Source organism: Mustela nigripes, chromosome 15 (assembly GCF_022355385.1).
Source record: "Mustela nigripes isolate SB6536 chromosome 15, MUSNIG.SB6536, whole genome shotgun sequence".
NCBI classification, from domain to species: Eukaryota; Metazoa; Chordata; class Mammalia; order Carnivora; family Mustelidae; genus Mustela; species Mustela nigripes.
This window is the reverse complement of record NC_081571.1, coordinates 53255473-53275077: the sequence shown is the minus strand read 5'-3', so window position 1 is coordinate 53275077 and position 19605 is coordinate 53255473. Positions and strand designations below refer to the sequence as shown.

General features: G+C 36.8%; 1 protein-coding gene and 1 long non-coding RNA gene across 5 annotated transcripts in view; one reads left to right on the top strand and one right to left on the bottom strand.

Annotated features, from left to right (window-relative positions):
• The window catches only part of LOC132002726 (uncharacterized), a 49571-nt gene extending 49070 nt beyond the window's left edge, over nt 1-501 (top strand). The window contains exon 4 of the long non-coding RNA XR_009399985.1: nt 227-501. This is a non-coding gene — a long non-coding RNA (uncharacterized LOC132002726). The remainder of the gene's footprint in view (nt 1-226) is intronic.
• Nucleotides 1-18897, bottom strand: part of UCHL3 (ubiquitin C-terminal hydrolase L3) — a 59518-nt gene extending 40621 nt beyond the window's left edge. For 3 of the 4 annotated variants that reach the window (XM_059377832.1, XM_059377834.1, XM_059377833.1), the window contains exons 1-4: nt 9832-9962; nt 6419-6575; nt 5985-6070; nt 3935-3982 (exon numbers count right to left, since the gene is read on the bottom strand). In XM_059377832.1, the coding sequence (XP_059233815.1) occupies nt 3935-3982; nt 5985-6070; nt 6419-6575; nt 9832-9906 (366 nt within the window). In that variant the 5' untranslated portion in view covers nt 9907-9962. Of the gene's footprint in view, nt 1-3934; nt 3983-5984; nt 6071-6418; nt 6576-9831; nt 9963-18437; nt 18450-18566 lie in introns of those variants that run through there. The other variant, XM_059377835.1, reaches the window with a different exon arrangement.
• Nucleotides 18898-19605: the final 708 nt, after the last annotated feature.

Here is a 19605-nt window from a genome sequence, read left to right as displayed (position 1 = left end):
TGGTGTTACAGATGAACTGCATTCCCCCAAAATGCTCATGTTGAAGTGCTGACCCCCAACTGGAGTTAGGGTCTTCGGGGGCATAATTGAGGTTAATAATGTGGGATCCAACTGGATAGGACTGGTGTCCTTAAAAGAAGAAAAGATACCAGAGATCACTCCATCGATGGACAGATCAATCAATCTCTCTCTCTCTCTCTCTCTCCCTCTCTCCATATGCACACAGAGGAAAGGCCAGGTAAGGACACAAATACCCATCTACAAGCCAAGAAGAAAGGCTCACCAGAAACCAACCCTGATGGCACCATGATATTGACTTCTAGCCTCCAGAACTGTGAGAAAATAAATTTCTGTTGCTTAGGCCACCCAGTCTTTGATATTTTGTTATGGCAGCCCAAGCAAACAAATATGAATCTTAAAGACTTGGTTGTTTTCCAGGAACTGACAAAAACCAGTGTGCTAGAATACAGAGACAATGGAGATAATAATATGTCAAAAACTCTTACGTCCATCTTGGCAGATGAACCTTAAATGAGACAATCACAAAAATAGTATCTGGGGCAATTGTTTTAAGCTGGTTCAGACTGGATTTGAAAATGTATGCTGTGGGTTTTTGTTTCCTCAGTGAGTGGGCGTCAATAAAACAGTGACAAAAATACAGTAATTTATAGTCCACCGTGGAATGCACAAAATAGCCCCACACAACAAAGAACTGAACCCTTCCCAAAATGAGAGTAGTGCCCTATTGAAGAAAAATGGCTAATGGGTATATCTTGTTTACACAGAGAACTATGGAAAAAACAAGGATGGGGGGGGTTGTTGTTGCTGTTTAGTTCTTACATCACTAAAGATAGTTCTAAGGGAATTATGGTGAAATAATAAGTATGTGTGGTGCCCACGTGCAAGGGATGGTGTTGGGTATTTTGGAGCAGATCCAAATGAACCAGATACCAATCCTAGGTCTAAGAGCCACAGTAATACAGTAGATATGACACCCCATTTCATCAAATATAAGGTACCAGTTGTTATGTGATGTGTCACATTTTATGCACAGGTAAGCAAGTAAATTACAACATTAACTGTAAAATTACATCCTAATTTCAGGGCTGTTAAAATGTAGGGAGAAAAAGTGAAAAAGTATACATCTTAAATAAATGAAAATAGCTAAATGCAAATAATAGAAGTCATATAAAAGAGCCAATAGAGGGGTGCCTGGGTGGCTCAGTGGGTTACTGCTTCCGGCTCAGGTCATGAGCCCAGGGTCCTGGGATCGAGCCCCACATCGGGCTCTCTGCTCAGCAGGGAGCCTTCCTCTCTCTCTGCCTGCCTCTCTGCCTCCTTGTGATCTCTGTCTGTTAGATAAATTAAAAAAAAAAAAAAAAAAAAAAAAGCCAATAGAAGGAATGGATTGTTTCATGCAGAAGGTAGTATTTAAGCCAAATCTTGAAGAATGGGTAGAATTAGGGAAAACAGAGATTGTCAAAGGAATTTTTTTAGTAGGAGTATACTGCAAGAGGTAAAGCATAACAACAATTAAGTGAGGGATGGCCAGAGAGAAATATTTAAAGAGAAAACACTGATGAAAAGTTGGAAGGATAGGGCTGGGAAAACCTTGAATACAGCTAGGCTAAAGAAGTTGAAATTTATTATATATGCTTGGGGAATGGTTCTCAAACACTTTTCGTTTTTTCACCCAATACACTTTGGGTATATAGTATACGTAAAAAAATAGGGTCAATCAAGCAGTGATCCTCAACTATAGGAGATGCAAAATGACCAAAAGCAATTAATTTTCTGAGAGTAAATTTAGAAAAAGCTGTCCAGAAAATCCTAACTTCTATCCCCACCTCACCTTGAAAATCACAAAAAAAAAAAAAAAAAAAAAACCACACAAAACAGAAAAATCTGAGTACCCACAATAATCAAGTTACAATTCAGGAAAAGTAATCCAGGAGAACAATGTAAAAAGGAATAAATATTAAAATAAAGATTAAGATTGAAAATCTACATAAGAAGCTGATCTTCTAGGAAGAAATGAAATAAATTCGTATTTGATTAGTGATAATGGGGAAAATGTATGATGCAACTATTATAAGAAACAGGAAGAATAAAGGGAAGAAAAAGTTGAAAGTACAACATAATAAGCTCAAACAAGGACGAGTGCATTCTAAAATATTGGTGGTCATTCAGGTCATTTAGGTAATATCTAAAAGTTTAAGATTAAGATGAAGTAAAGTGGAGGGGTGCCTGCGTGGCTCAGTCGTTAAGAGTCTGCCTTCGGCTCAGGTCATGATCCCAGGGTCCTGGAATCAAGTCCCGAATCAAGCCCCGTGCTCAGCAGGAAGCCTCCTTCTCCCTCTCCCACTCTCCCTGCTTGTGTTCCCTCTCTCACTGTCTCTCCTCTCTCTCTCTCTCTCTCTCTATCAAATAAATAAATAAATAAATAAAATCTAAAAAAAAAAAAAGATGAAGAAAATTAAAAAAAATTAAGATGAAGAAAAGTAGAATTTAGGTCTGGAAAAAACTGTGAACATCATCTAAAAACAATTACTGAAGCATGACATGGATAAAGCCATGAAAAAGAAGGCAAAAGAAGGTATCGCAGAGAAAACTTTTTGAAGTAAACATGTATTAAAGCATTTAATAGCTCTACTATAAATTACTGTCTTCATATTTTATAATAATCTCATGCTGATCATCATCATTGCTAATTTTAATACTATAAGTTTACCAACAAGAAAGCAAAGCATAATGAAGATGAAGAACATGCTTAGGATTATACAAAGCAATTAAAAAAGGGAGCATTTCATTAATTTCCAATCTAGTGTTACAGTCATTTAGAGATGCTGTGTGTGTGTGTGTATGTGTGCATAAACTTAGTCAAAAAGCAATATTCTACACCCCTGAAAACAGAATTTGAGAGCAAACAAGACGTTATAATATCACTATAGGGAAAATTTGTGTTTAAATTCCTAGACAGCTTTATTCTAAACACTCAGTTATCCAGTATAATCTATGAAAAACTGCAGTTATATCACAGTATTGAATCATTTTCTCCTAAAAAAAAAAAAACAAACAAAAAACTAAAAACCCCTTTTTGGAGATAGTAACTATATTTAAGAACAGTATTTTTAGATCAGATATTTTTCAAGTATTTTTCCAAGTATTGTTAAAGCACAAAGGCAATAGGATCTCTGTATGTGAAAAAACCTGGTTTCAAGTCACACATGGATAAGAGAAAAGAAAATCTCTAATTCTCTGTTGTTAGCACTTAAATGTGTTATAAATTTACCAAACGACTTTAATTAAACTCTACTTGTTTTGACTGAAATACCTTTTGACAAACTTCCTCCAAGAGTAGGAACATGAGGCTTGTAGGGAAGGAAAAGAAATGGAGAGGGAATGAGAGAATGAGAGAAACCAAGAGAACAAAAAAAAGAAAAAAAAAGAGAGAGAGAGAGACAAAATAAGGAGAGGAGAGGTGACCCAGGTAAAGAACTACTATGAGAATGAAGATGGCAGAAATCTTTTTGCCCCCAAACAAATTTTGTGAGCAAAGAGAATGATGGGGCTTTTTGCTGGAGGTTGGGCATGATTAAAAGTCTGGAAAATCCTACAGGTTCATCTGCTTGTACTATCACGCAGGTATTTTTCTCAAATCACTTGCACAAGTAGGAAGAATCTAATAAGGAAGCTGCAACCCGCCCACAGTCTGCAATCCTTCTAAATGATCAAACTGTGATGGCCAATATCAAAGTGCCTATTAACAGCTTATTGATACATGTTCTTGAGCTACTTCATGACTAGTTTTACATAAGCAGATTCCCTCTAAGGAAAAAGAATGTCCAAGTGATTTTCTAAAACTACATGCCACACAACAACACCAGGGTTAAACTTACACAGGGCAAGAAAAGTTTTGAAAAATGTGAAATACCTCAGTCTGACCTTCATGGGCACTGGTCTCATGAGTGACTCGAATAGCCTGTAATAAGAACACAAGATATTAACTGGAAAAAATGATTATATCCAAATTTTTAAAAGAAAACAACAATGCTAAATTCTAACACCTAAAGCTTTGTTAAGAGATAACAAATTGGAAGAAAATTAGGAAGAGTTTAATATTAAAGAATGATTTCTGGGTAACCAAATGAATTCTCTACTTTCCAACACACAAATCCCTGAAGACTTAGGAAAGAGACGATCTGATTACTTGTCATTTCCAGATGTGAAGTGGGAGTCATTTAAATTATTTGTTAGAACTGACGTCTTGGGCACTAGGGCGCCTGGGTGGCTCAGTGGGTTGAGCCTCTGCCTTTGGCTCAGGTCATGATCCTAGGGTCCTGGGATCGAGCCCCGAATCAGGTTCTCATTCTCAGTGGGGAGCCTGCTTCCACCTCTCTCTCTGCCTATCTCCCTGCCTACTTGTAATCTGTGTCAAATAAATAAATAAAATCTTTAAAAAAAAAGAAAAAGAACTGACACCTTAACACTTTATTCAACTGGGACTAGAATAAAGTAAGCATCTCACAGATAGAGACGGAAAAAGCTTATCTCATCTGTTTCTCCAGGTTACATGCTCCTCTGCAGCTCTGGCTATAGTTATGCTTAATCATGCAGCTTCAGTCAGCAGTTTCAAATGGGGAGCAAAAAGCATGCACTTATCAGAAACTAGAGATTTTAGCTTTCTGAACTTAAAAAAAAAAAAAGCCCTTACAATACCCACTATTAGCAAAGATGAAGAAAATAGGCAAAAGTAGTAAATTTGGGGTGAAATTACCTTTATGAATGGCAATTTGGCAGTAAGTGTCAAAGCCTTAAAAACATGCAAACTGTTGGATCCAGCAATTTCTGTTCTAGGAGTTGATTTACACGTAACTGTACATAAGTATATATAATTAAGGATATTTGCAAAGATTTCGCTACAATAATATACCTTGTAGTATTTTTTAAATGGTGAATAAAGAGGAAAAATATTAAATTTCCAACAATAATTTATTGGTGAAATAAAATACTGCTCAATGGAAAGCTATGCAGCCATTAAATGATGATGTCAAATATATACTTACTGGTATGTAATACGTTTGTGATAAGTTAAGTGAAAAAAGCAAGTTATAAAACAGTATTACAGTGTGATCAAATTTTTGTTTTAAAAAATTGTGTATATACATATATACTCCCTATAAAAAATATGACTAATGGTGGCTACCTGCCATTGGTGGGATTACTGGTGATTTTTATGTTGTTTATTGTACTTTTGTGGAAAATAAAGATATTTTATGAGATCTGTAGGTTTTTTTAAGAAAAAAATTAAGATAATTGAAGTATATAAAAATGCTAAAACAACATAATCAAATCAATGACTTTACTGGGCACAAACTCTGTTCAAGTCATTTTTCTAGCCAAATAATCTGTATACTACACTGCTTCTAATTTTAGAGAATTTACCATCTACGTAATAGTGTTACTAAAAGGTAAAAAGAACCTCAAAAGAAAAATAGATTTCAAAGCCAATAAAATTTAAATGCCACTCTAAAACAATTCTACGAAATTGTACAATTATTTAAAAGTAGATTATGGCTTGTGTCTTCACACATGCAAAAACATTAATAAGAGCATAAGAGAACCAAAGTGTGGTCTAGAATCTACCATTAAACTTTTGCTTTTTCCATTGGTCTTCAGCCTTGTTTCAGATTCCCAGTGAAAGACAAATAGAGTATTGGCAGGCATATATATATTATAGGGAATGGTAAGCAATAGCCAATCATAAAACATTTTTAAAATTTGTCAATAAAACTTTTTTCTCTAATTCAGCTCTGGATGTAGAAAAGTGGCAATTTATCAATATTTATGGATATTTCAGGTAATGACACAACAAAAACCGTAAGTACTCAAAACTATAGTTTTAAGACAAACCCCCAAACAGAATCTACAATCCCACAAAACTTTGCCCATAACTGAGATTGAGACAGAAAGAAGGTACCGACGTCATAGTTCTCTAGATATCTGGCTCGTTCTTCAGGACTCATTGACACGGACTCCTCGAGGAATTTTTTCAAGGTTGATCCAGATTCTGAGAATTTTTAAAAAGATCAAATTGAGAAGGTTTGCTATCTCACTGATACATGAAAATACTAGAAGCATGTTAACTTTTTCAGGTAAAAACTTCTTCACTGGTAAATTGGGAATGTAAGAAAACTTGGATAAATGATGGGCTTTTGTTTGTTCATGGGTCATATAAAAGAATGGGAAAGATTAGTATTTCTTCTACACAATACTTCCCACTATAAAAGAAAGGAGAGAGGAAAAGGTTTCCTTTAATACTTGAAAAGAGAGAACTATAGCACCACCTACTGCTCAATAGGTTAACTTTTAACTTGGGTGGGGGTGAGGGGATAAACAGTAATATAAAATCATTTACCAAAGTGCATCTTGTCTTTATTGTTGGCAATAGCATGGATCAGTCCAATTGTTCCACAGGCATTGCTGATTGTTTGCTTCATGAAATATACTGATGATGTAACATCTTGTCCCTGAGATTTTATTTTTTCCTCCTCCTCTGTTCTGAATACTTCATACTATTAAAAAAAAGTCAATAGTCTAAATATGAAAATAATACATTAAAAAGAAATCGAACATAGGGGCTCCTGGGTAGCTCAGTTGGTTAAGCGGCTGCCTTTGGCTCAGGTCATGATCCCAGGGTCCTGGGATTGAGTCCCACATCAGGCTCCCTGCTCTGTGGAGAGCCTGCTTCTCCCTCTCCCTCTGCCTGCCATTCTGCCTACTTGTGCTCTCTATCTCTCTGTCAAATAAATAAAATCTTAAAAAAAAAAAAAAAAAAGGAAATCAAACATAAAACGGGGGGCGCCTGGGTGGCTCAGTGGGTTAAGCTGCTGCCTTTGGCTCTGGTCATGATCTCAGGGCCCTGGGATCGAGTCCCGCATCAGACTCTCTGCTCAGCAGGGAGCCTGCTTCCTCCTCTCTCTCTCTGTCTGCCTCTCTGCCTACTTGTGATCTCTCTCTGTAAAATAAATAATAAAATCTTAAAAAAAAAAACATAAAACTGGGACACTTCTAACTATTCATCAATAGGGGTTTGGTTAACATACTATGGCATATCTTAAGGGAATACTATAAAGCACTTACAAAGAACAAAATAGATTTACATATTCCAACTCAGAAATTTGTCCATGATTATACGGTGGTTCTAGGTCAATATATATTAATATGATTCTCATTTATGTTTTTAAAATATCTACTTTATAGGGGCACCTGGGTGACTCCTGATTTTGACTCAACTCATGGTCTAAAGGTCCATGAGAGGGAGCCCAGCGTCAGGCTCTGCACTAGGCAGAGCCTGGTTAGATTCTCTCTCTCCCTTTGCCCCTCCCCATCCACTCATGTGCATATGTGCATTCTCTCTCTCCGATAGATTACAAAAAAAAAAGGTTTAAGGTTTAAGGGGCGCCTGGGTAGCTCAGCCAATTAAGCACCTGCCTTGGGCTCAGGTCGTGATCTTGAGGTCCTGGGATAGAGCCCTGCATCAGACTCCCTGCTTACTGGGGAGTCTGTTTCTCTCTCCTTCTGCCGCTCCCCTCTGCTCATGCTCTCTTTCACTCTCTCTCTCTCCCTCTCACTCAAATAAATATTAAAAAGAAAAAAGAACACAGAAGCCTGAAACACTTTATATTCCTCAAATATCCACTAGATATCTTTTGAGTGACTTTAATATATCACTTATGAATGGAATAAGAATATACCAAATTGTAAGAGAGATCCTGAAGTGGTAGATGCCATTATATTCTCCACTTCAGTATTTGAGAATTTGTGTTCTTTCTAGCAGTAGGCACAATGAGCTTTTCAGTACTGGTGATCTACTAAATGAAGAGTCCAATTGATAAGGACAACAGGCTTTTTTAAAAATACTAAAGACCCACTAAATGAAGGAGACCAATCCAGTTTATTCTTTAACTTTAAAGAGTGAATTAAAAAATTTTAAAAATAAGAAGAAACTTTAAAAGAAAGATAGATCATTAAACTCAATGTTTTGGGAAATTTCCAATTCAGATCATAAACTCACATTTGTATCACACCAACTAAGAAATCCTAAGCTTTAAGCAGCTGTTCTTTTCTTTTTATTGTTCCTTACAATTGGAGTAAGGATAGCTATCCATTGGCTTATTTTAGTAATTAAAAAAAAATTAATTAATTACAATAAAGCTGGACTAAGAGTAAACTTAAGCGTCCTAATGCCTTCTCAAATTTCAGAATAATTACAGCCTTACCATTAAAACTAGTTCAGTCTAATAATGGATAATCAACAAGAAATTTCTAACTTTGAGTTCCTATATTATAAACAGCAAATATGAATAAAAATCCCTTCCTTAATTAATTTGTTTTATAGAACCTTAAGTAGAAAAGAGAAGTATTTCAGTATTTTTAATTTATATTGAATTGAGGCTAATTAGTTTTGGCATAAAGAAAATTATCCAGGAATTTCTAGGACTGAACAAAGCCTAATTCTTACTGACTGTGAGACCTGGCTCCATTCATTCCTGAAAAATAAGATGACCTGAGCATGTATTTACCAAGTCATCAATACTTCACTTCTCCCACATCTTTCCATTTACTTCCTCATTTTTCACAACTACTGACTTCATCCTGTTGTTTCTAAATTTAAAATAAAAATCAGAAAAAATCAGAAGGATATGAACTCAAAAGCTGTTTTAAAATGAACTTAAAAGGGGCGCCTGGGTGGTGCAATGGGTTAGGCCTCTGGCTTTGGCTCGGGTTGTGGTCTCAGGGTCCTGGAATTGAGCCCCGCATCGGGTTCTCTGCTCAGTGGGGAGCCTGCTTCCCCTTCTCTCTCTACCTGCCTCTCTGACTACTTGTGATCTCTTTCTCTCTGTCAGATAAATAAGTAAAATCTTTAAAAAAATAAAATGAACTTAAAATTTCTGCCTCCATAATGCATATATCTAGACATTTTAGAAGAAAGGCCTGAAGTATGGAGGTATGAAATTAAATACAGAGCCCTAAGAAAAGCTAATTATAATCCCCAACACATCCTAAATCTGCCAATTAAGCTGTATTTAAACTTAATGATTTCCAAACATACTGAGTTTATTCTGAAAATAATATAACCCCTGTCATTAGTTATACCTACCTCCTTAAAGACTTCTTTTTTACATATATTGGAAAGAATTACATATTTTATATACTGAAATTGTGAATATTCTTTATTCATGCCTTCTCTAAGACAGATTTAAGATTATTCCAGTACCTTACATTTCTAAAGTAGATACAACAAAATGTGATTAAAAGTGATATCAAAACATGCTGAGGCAAACTAATCATATTTTATAAAAGAAGAAAACCAGTCAAGTTAAAATCTAACTCAGCGTAATCTTTTAAAAAAAAAAAAAAAAAAGGGGGCGCCTGGGTGGCTCAGTGGGTTAAAGCCTCTGCCTTCGGCTCAGGTCATGGTCCCAGGGTCCTGAAATCGAGCCCCACATCGGGCTCTCTGCTCCATGGGGAGCCTGCTTCCTCCTCTCACTCTCTCTGCCTGCCTCTCTGCCTACTTGTGATCTCTGTCAAATAAATAAAATCTTTAAAAAAAAAAAAAAATCTAAATCAGCGCTTCATTGTCAATCTATAAATCAAAATCTAAATATCATCTCTTTAATAAAATTAGGCCTTTAAGATGTCTTTTAGATTTCCTTAATTTTATATAAGGGAGTCATCTGTTCTTAAAGAAGAGCATGTTTTTAATTCAACATCGAAAGAGAACATTACATTTACCAGCAACTTTATTATCTTAGTCAACAATTTTACCTTTTCTGTAATAGGGAAGAGAAGTAACACTGCACACACCGGTCTTGGTACCATGCTAAGGAGTTCAGGATCCATTCCATATACATCAACAAACTGCCAGTTAGGATGTAGACCTAATTGTTTGAGAAACTGGTAAAAGGTGAAAATAAACAAAAATTGTAGTGTTAACAGAGAAATAATGAAAATGTATTACTGAGTATCTAATACATAAAAGAGAATGAAAGGTACGATTATTAATGATGTTTGGTAAGAATGAAGTAAAGCAGGTTTTCCATGAACAGAGTGGGAGGAAATAGCAATATATTTATACCAATTAAGAAAAATTAAAATTTTGGGGCGCCTGGGTGGCTCAGTGGGTTAAAGCCTCTGCCTTCAGCTCAGGTCGTGATCCCAGGGTTCTGGGATTGAGTCTCACATCAGGCGCTCTGCTCAACAGGGAGCCTGCTTCCTCCTCTTTCTCTCTCTGCCTGCCTCTCTGCCTACTTGTGATCTCTGTCATATAAATTAATAAAAATCTTAAAAAAAGAGAGAGAAAGAAACATTGAAATTTTATAATATATTAAGCAAAATTCTTTTTTTCAAAATCTATTACTTTGGGATTGAACATAATAAACCAGGACTTCACCAAACACTACAAATTAGTTTGGTTGATATGTTAAACTCATTCCCAATATATGATTTTTAAGAAGGTGTATTTAAGTCCTAGCAAATAAAGAATTATATTAGATGATAAACACAGTTTATCCACTAACCAAAGATGATGCTTGAGGTTTAAGACAGGCATTTATCACAAATTATATCAATGAGCAAAAAGTACATAAAGCCAAAAAAGCCCAGTGATTATATGAACACCAGAAAATCCTTGATATAAGAAGTAAACTATGGGCTTCCTGACCCCTACTATACAGTGAAACCTATTCAACTTCATTATCTCTCATACTTGGCAAAACAACTGTAACAAAAGATTAGTGATTTTTTAAACTCTTAAGATTTCATAGGAAAATAAAATGTCAGACCCTAATCTATTGCAGAGAGAAAAAATAATGAGAATGATGTCAATTTCACAGTGAAGTCTTAATAAGTATTTGTGTTGAATGAAGCTATTGATTTATAAAAGTAAACGATCACTGGGGCACCTGGGTGGCTCAAAGGATTAAAGCCTCTGCCTTCGGCTCAGGTTATGATCCCAAGGTCCTGGGATTGAGCCCCACATTGGGCTCCCTGCTCAGCGGGGAGCCTACTTACTCCTCTCTCTCTGTCTGCCTTTCTGCCTACTTGTGATCTCTGTCTGTCAAGTAAATAAGCAAAATCTTAAAAATAAATAAATAAATAAAAGTAAGCCATTACAAAATAAGGTTTATACAACAGAAAAAAAAGCAGACAGGAAAAAAAATCATATTAAAAATGCATCATGGGACACCTGGTGGCTCAGTTGTTTGACATTGACTCTTCTTTTCAGCTCATGATCTCAGGATTATGAGACTGAACCCCATTTTGGGCTCCCCGCTGGGCGTGGAGACTGTTTAAGATTCTCCTTCTCTCTCTGCCCCTCCCCCTCTAAAAAAGTGGGCCATTATATCTTACTTCAAGAATATAAATTAATGGGGTGCCTGAGTGGCTCAGTTCAGTTAAGCGTCCAATTCTTGATTTCAGCTCAGGTCATGATCTCAGCATTGTGAGATCAAGCCCCAAGTTGGGCGTTGCGCTGAGCATGGAGTCTGCTTAGGAGTCTCTCTCTCCCTTGCCCTCTGCCCCTTCCTCCCCTCTCTGAGCACTCTCTTTCTCTCTCTTTCTCTAATATATATATATATATTTAAACAATGTTAGGTCAGTAGGTAACACATGTATATATATGTGTATATATATATATAAAACACATATTGTTAGGTCAATAGGTAACATATTGTCAAAACATATTGACAATGTTAGATCAAAACATATATATATAATATGTGTGTGTGTATATATATAGATATATATACACACATACCTATTGACCTAACATTGTCTAAAATTTGAAAATAAGACAGTGCCTTGGGTACTTCTCCCTGAAGAATAATCGCATGTACCTGGACTATCAGCTGAGATCTTGCAAAACCAACAGAAACAATGCCATGTTACATAAACCGTGCCATTCGTCTCATACAGTCAGGTTCTATAAGAAAAGGCCTTCCTAATTAAATAGCTAGTCAGTCTCCTTCTCTGCCTGGTGAAATAACTCTAATTAATGATAATATGGTTGGTCAAAAATAAGGTCCTAGATACATTTAATAAGAAATATATGGAATTTAAAAAACATCTCTTGGTGGAATGTGCTCAACACCTAATTAAGTTAATCAAGTCACATGCCCTCCAACAGTCTGGGGTCACAAAAATCAATGCACTCCTTTATATTATACCTATTCTTCATCTGATTCCCCTCACTCCAAACTAATTTTCTCTCCATTCTCCACTTTCTCTAAAATTCTTAGTTGATGCCCTTCTCAAAACTCAGTTTTATGTAGAAACCAAAACAATTAAAACTGACAAAGTCAAGGGAAGGAACGGTGTCATTCATTTTTTTAATCCCATCCCCTAGCACTGTGCCTGGCTAAACCAAAGACACTAAAGTTTTACTTGTTGAACTGAAGATTATATCTCTATTTTAACAGATAATCTTGCTATCTCTATGTCTATATATGTCCATTAAGCTCTGGACATGTATTTAAAATATGTTCATTTTTATTTGTGTCATGTTAAATAGATGGAAAAAATATATTTGCCTAATCTAAAACCAGGCATTCATTTAATCAACTCAGAATAGTACCTGCCCAGTCTACAACCATACCATCCTGAACGCACCCCGATCTTGCCTGATCTCAGAAGCTAAGCAGCATCATGCCTGGTTAGTACTTGGTTGGGAGAATACTACCTGCCCAGGATTGAGACCTCTAAAAGGAAAAGTATCATGAACCCCGATGAGAGGATTTAAATTATTTAATTTTATATACCCCAAAAAGTCATGCTGTCATAAAATTATAAAACAAGATGGTACACATAACAGAGTAATTTCACATCTGTGCCACAAACAGCAAGTAAGACTTAAATATTTTAGTGACAGTGTGGACAAGACTGGCCAATTTCTGTGAAGTAGAAGCCTTTTTCTCAACTGGCTCCACAGCAACCAAAGTTGTTAAGTATGAAAAGTACCAAGATCTAGGGCAGCAACTCTAGTGAGATTGGTAAGTAACAAACTGAGGAATGAACGACTAAATTAACATACAAAGGGCTAAATTTTAACTGGAATCACACTTTTTAAAACTTTTTACTCATATTACTAATCAAATGAGATTGATACAAAAAAAATTCCGTCATTATCAAGAATATTAGTTGCACCCTCTGACCAGATTTCTGTAAGATTCACATAGGAAGTCACCACACAAATAAAAAGAACAAAGGCAGCTATTAATAGTAACTACCTCTGGGAAGTTGAGAAAGGGTGAGGAAGAAGGCTTTTAACTTTCACCTCTTACTTTTTTTTTTAATCATGAAGCTGTCCTACATTGATTATTAAGACAAAAACAAAACCTGCGTTTAAAATTACCCTATGCAAATAGAGAAAGACTGAATGGAAATTCTCTAAAATATTGACTGCAGTTAGCTTGGGTGGTGTGAATTCAACTTTTATTTTCCAGTTTTTAAAAAATGTGTTATTTTCACAATAGGTATATATAGTTTGTAAGTTACAAAAAGCTATAGAACTGACACACATATGTATTTTAGTTAAATTTACAAAACTGGGAGAAAACTCAAAATAACAATCTTAAAACTACTCCAAAATAAATCTCTCCAGACTGCCCACAGAGTATTCTTTATATGCATTTGCAAAGCTATCTCTACACAATTAGAAGCATCCAGTTTGCATCGAGCAGGCTAAATGGTATTATAACCTCGAATACCATATTTTTGGCTTTTCTAAACATTGGATAATAAAATAACAAAATTCTGACTGATAAGCTCACTAAACTTTCAGAGTGCCATTAAAATTTTGGCCAGTCAAGAAAAATGAGAAGGGGTACTTTAGGAGCACCTGGCTGGCTCAGTCAGTTAAGTGTCTGACTTCAGCTCAGGTCATGATCTCAGGATCCTGGGATGGAGCCCTGTGCCTGGCTCCCTGCTAACAGGGAGTCTGCTTGTCTCTCTCACTCTGTCCCTCCCCCTGCTCCTCGTGCATGCTCTCTCATGATCCTTAGGTGACTTATTTTTTTATTCTATGGTCCAATGATAAAATTTTCCACCAAATAAATTTAAAATTATTTTTAAATATTTTTAAAAGCTATCATGTATCAGAAACCACGCTAAAGGCTTTAAGTCCTTCACCATTATTGCAACAGGCAAGGTAGCTTTTATTAAATCCTTTTACCAGTTGAGAACATGGAGTCTGAGAGTTTACATGATTTTTTAAGCACACACTACCAGAACCCACATGCAGAGCTCTGGATGCTCTCATCCCTATTTACTTTTCTAGCCTCGTTTTTTACTGTCTGAAGTCTCTTTTTCTGTTTCTTGTTCTCTAACTTTAGCTACAAAGTCTACATTCTCAAAGGGTCTATAACCACCTCTCCTCTCCAGGTTTTTGCACACAAGTTAGATTTCTCTACATGAAAAATTGTTACCTTCTACCCCTAATTTATAGGGAATTCCTCCTTTTAGGTGACAAATAATAAAAACTCTGATTTTAGAAATTTAAGAAAATAGAAAAATAATATTCACTTTCCTTTTAAATTTGTTCTAAAGCCAATTTCTCCAGTCTTTAACGGCCTGCTCATGGCAACAACAGATTCTGCCTTATTACTAAATTGTTAATGATTTAGGTTCTAACGGAAATTTTACTTATTTAGTACTTGCTTGACATTACTACTAATAAACATGTATTAGTAATAATGGCTAGATGCAGAAATAGGAGAAATGAGTTAAATGAGAATAATTTTTTCTATCACTTAACTGATTTTATTCCAGGTAAGTCTTACCTGCAACATGACAAAATATCCTTAAAAGGGACTAACAGCATATTAATCAATAAGAAAAATCATTGCTTACCACATCTACAGAGACACATGGTTACTAGTTAGTATCTGACATTTAATAATGTTCTCCATATAGTAAATATGGATTGATCATTCTTCTACAAACTAGGTACCATTAAAACATAAAATAGTACTTGTTCAAATTAAGAGTACAATAATATGCAACTATCAAACTGTAACAAGTAAAAGGCCTAAGATTCCTTTAAGTTAGGGAAATAGGGAGTCTGGGGATAGATGCTATTGGGGTGTATCTATGGTTTAATTTATTAATTCTCCAAATTCTAAGTCAGTTATTAAATTTATATTCCTTTTCTACCCTCAGTTTTGTCACTAATATATAGACAATAAAGAAAAAAAACACAAAAATTTGGTTAGAACTAATCACTTCTTAGATATCTGGCATTTCTTCCCTAAAAGCATATTACTTCTTTAAAACAAATTGAACCATGTCAAAGCAAGCCAGAAATAGGAAAGAATCATACACTAAAATAACATCTTTTCCCTGTTTATGTCACCTCAGAATGGCCTCCTGTCACCATCCAACCTATTATGTTTCTCCTAATGGAGAAACAGTATCCTATTAATTTTTTTCATTGTACTTAAAACAATTGCTAATTGTTTGCTTACTTGTTTATTGTCTATCTTCACACTGAAATGAAAAACAGAAAACCATGAATATTTTAATCACCAGAATAACCAGCTCCCTCTTATAAAAGGTATTATTTCTATTATATGAATATTATTATAAAAGGTATTATTATTTATAATATATTATGTGAATAATATTATTAATTAATTGAAAAAGTACATTTTGGTCTTGGGGGTTTTTTAGTGAATGCATTTTATAGTTTATTACGATTACCTAGGAAAAGTCCAGTAGCGGCTGGATCGCATCACAGCTGAATAAATTTATATCTTATTAACAAATAACATTATAATCTAAAAAATAGTTTTGTTCATTAGCCTGTTTTATGGTTGGTTAATTACACTGATTGACTTTGGAATGATGAACTAGCTTTGCAATACCTGCATAAACTGCTTAGTCTTGAAATATTAACCTTTCACACATTGCTACATTCTCTTTGCTAACATTTTGTTGAAGATTTTTAGATCCCATGAGGGATACTGGTCTGCAGTTACTCATATTATGGCTTATCCAGTAATGCTGGCCATTAAAATGAATTCCTAAGTTTCCCTCTTTCTTCTATGTTTATGTAGAATTGGTATTATTTCTTCCTTAAATAATCTTCTCAAGGGATGCAGAAAAGTCATCTGAGAAAATCAAACACGGATTCATGGTAATAACTCTCAGCAAACTAGGAAAAAAAGTAAATTTCTCTGAGAAAAAGTATTTACTGACACCCTACAATTAATATACCAAATGATGAAAAATCAAATGTTTTCCACCCAAGGTCTGGTACAAGACAAGCATGTCCTCTCTTTCCATTCTAGTCAACTTTGTACTGAAGGTCCCAACCAGTGGAATAAGAAATATTAAAGTACACAGATTGAAAAAGAAGAAATAAAAAGGTCTATTCCCAGACAATATGATGGTCTATATAGAATGCCCCAAAACATTCATAAAAAAGCCACCAGAATAAGTGAATTTAGCAAGGTAGTAGGATATAAGTCAACATACATAAATCAACCACATCTCTATACATAACAATTAGAAATTAAAAATTTTAAAACAGTATCATTTACAATAGTACTGAAAATCATTAATATTCAAGTATATATCTTATAAAATATATGCAAGACTTAAATGCTAAAACTATAAAACACTGTTGAATGAAATGAAAGACCCAAGTAAATGATGAGATATATATTATCTTGGGCTTCCTGACCCCTACTATACAGTGAAACCTATTCAACTTCATTATCTCTCATACTTGGCAAAACAACTGTAACAAAAGATTAATTTTACTTGGGTCTTATCCAAGTAAATGATGGGTTACAAGACTCAATATTTTTAGGATGTTAATTTTTTCCCCAAATTAAATCTATATACTTAGACACACATTCACCATCACAATCACAATTTTTTTGTAGAACTTGACAAGATGATTCAAATTTATATGCTAAGACAAAGGAACTAAAATAACCAAAAACAATTTCAAAAATGAACAAAGTAGGAGGATACTCGCCATTTGAGTTCAAGATTTACTACAAAACTATAGTAATCAAAACAGTGTGGTATTGAGAAAAGAACCGACACACAGATAAATGGAAAAGAACAGTCTACATGTATGGTAAATTAATTTTTCACAAAAGGTGTAAATATCATTTTGGATTAAGTCTGAAAAAAAATACCTCCTTCCTCTGGCTCTAAATCAGAAGTTGCAAATACTGATTTTTTTTCAGGCCCCCAATTTTTTTTACAAAAGGGTCAAAATGTTTCAAGGAAAAAATGAACAGCAAATTTCAAAGGTGGAAAACTAAAGAAAATGTACATGATAATGGGCAGGGAATGCCACCTAAAGAGTAATATAAACGATATATGCTGGTTTTCAGTTTTGTATGTTTCTAGGTTACTAAAGAGACAAGAGTTTGGAGTCATTCCGAAAGCATAAGATAAACTGCATAAGATGAAGGATTTGGTCTCAACATTAAGATAAAGCATTTCTATCTACTTTTGGTATATAAGAAATTTTTGAAAGGTTTCTACAAGGTTTGAAAACCAAAAATCAATTACGTACATGATGAATCATTATTCTTTGGTGATGAAAAGGGATCATGTTGGGGGGTGGGGGAGTATATCATATAATAAAGTAAGAGGGCAGTAAAAAGTCAATGAGCTGTTGAGAATGAAAAACAGGTTAAGACAAAATACACCTGAGCAAATCAAAAGTTTATATACCGGGTATCACTTATTGTTCTTTTAAGGAGCGGCTGGGAGATGTTCCCTTTTCCCTTCCCAAACCTGAACCTTCCATACCCTCTAGAGGACTGTTCAAGGGCTGGCAGGTGGGCAAAGAATGGCGTGGGTTTCCATTAGTGCGCTTTCTGTGGTATCAAAGCAAAACTGAATTCCAGTTTTAAGAGACTGGAAGAGAAAGGGGGCGTGGCGGGGAAGAGAAGGGACTTGATGGAGCAAGAGAAGATGATTGGAAGATGATTTCATAGTGCAGGCGGTGGATGAAATTACAAGGACTGGGTGGGCGAGTTTACAAAGCTTGGAGTCAGGTAGTGTAGACAAATTAGTCACCCAGAAGGTCCAAGGGTTGGGAAATGATGGAATCGGCACGAGTAAAACGAAGAGGGAGGAGGTATGGGAATACAGGGTCAACACGCCACAAGCCTCAGACCCGGAGACCCCAGGAAACGCGATGACTGGGCAATGGGACCAGAGGAGGGGCTGAGACAGCGGGGAGCATCTCCAGGAGCCAGGTGGGAGGCACACGCCGTAGAGGGGGCACGCTCGTCAGAAGCAGAGCAAGAGGGGCCCTCACGGAATCTAATTCCAGATTCCTAGTGAGCGCCGAGATGCAGGCCGGCAGGGAGGGCTCCGGGGTCGCGAGCGGCAGACACCTCACTCACCTGGTTGGTGACCTGAAAACGGAACAGAGAACACAATTTATAGAAACAAACTGCTCCCGACTAGCCGCGGCGGCCCGCTTCCCTCGACCCCTGCCCGCGGCCTCGGGCCCAGATCCGAGCCGCGCTCACCTCGGGATTGGCCTCCAGCGGCAGCCAGCGCTGACCCTCCATCGCCGCTGCGCCCGGCGCCTCTCCAGGTCTGACAGCCGCGGCCGTCGCAGCCGCCGCCGCTTCCGCCCCCGCGCTTCTTGACCTGGGACCGTCTAACCCTCCGCCCCCACCCCGGGAGGGGGGCTGAAGAACGAAGCGGAGCTTGGCAACACTCTAGCCCCTTTCTTGCTCTCTGCAGAGCCACACTCAAGCCTTACAAATTAAGATACAATCGGAGAGGAGAAGAGAAGCCACCTCCCTACTGCCCAAGGAAAAAGAACCTGAATCCACAGCCAGCTCCCCTCTCACTTGGACTGTTCCTATCCAAGGCAGGCGCTCGCGCGCTACGCATGCGCCATGCAAGGGCCGGGGACCGCATGTTCGCCCGCGCCCTCCCATTCCTGCAGCTTCATCTGGAGGCGCTAGGGGGCGCCCGAGAGGCGAGACGGGACTGCCACCCACACATCAAGACCCCTGAAGGCCAGGATGCCCAGGAGTCCTGTCCCAAAAGCTCTTTTGTCACAGTGCAGTTGATATATTGGCCTTTTCTAATGTTGTAGAATGGGGCAGGGGTAAGGGACGGAGGGTGTGGGGGGAGGGACTGTGCCCTCTGAATACCTATTCAGTTACGTCTAAAAAAAAAAAATGCCAAGCATCAGTTAAGAATCAGACTGCATTCACCATAGGGTAGAAGAGGTGGACAGAAGAATGAAAAATCACAGTGAAGTATGATACATATGTGATAGTGGTAGCATGAGGCATAGAACTGCAGAGATGTGCAGCTAGATGGGGGAGAGTATGTCCAGAGGCTTCCAGCAGAAGGTAAACAGATGGAGTGAACTTTTTAAAAAGATTTTATTTATTTACTTGACAGAGATCACAAGTAGGCAGAGAGGCAGGCAGAGAGAGAAGAGGAAGCAGGCTCCCCGTGGAGCTGAGAGCCAGATGCGGAGCTCGATTCCAGGACCCTGGGATCATGACCTGAGCCAAAGGCAGAGGCTTTAACCTACCGAGCCAC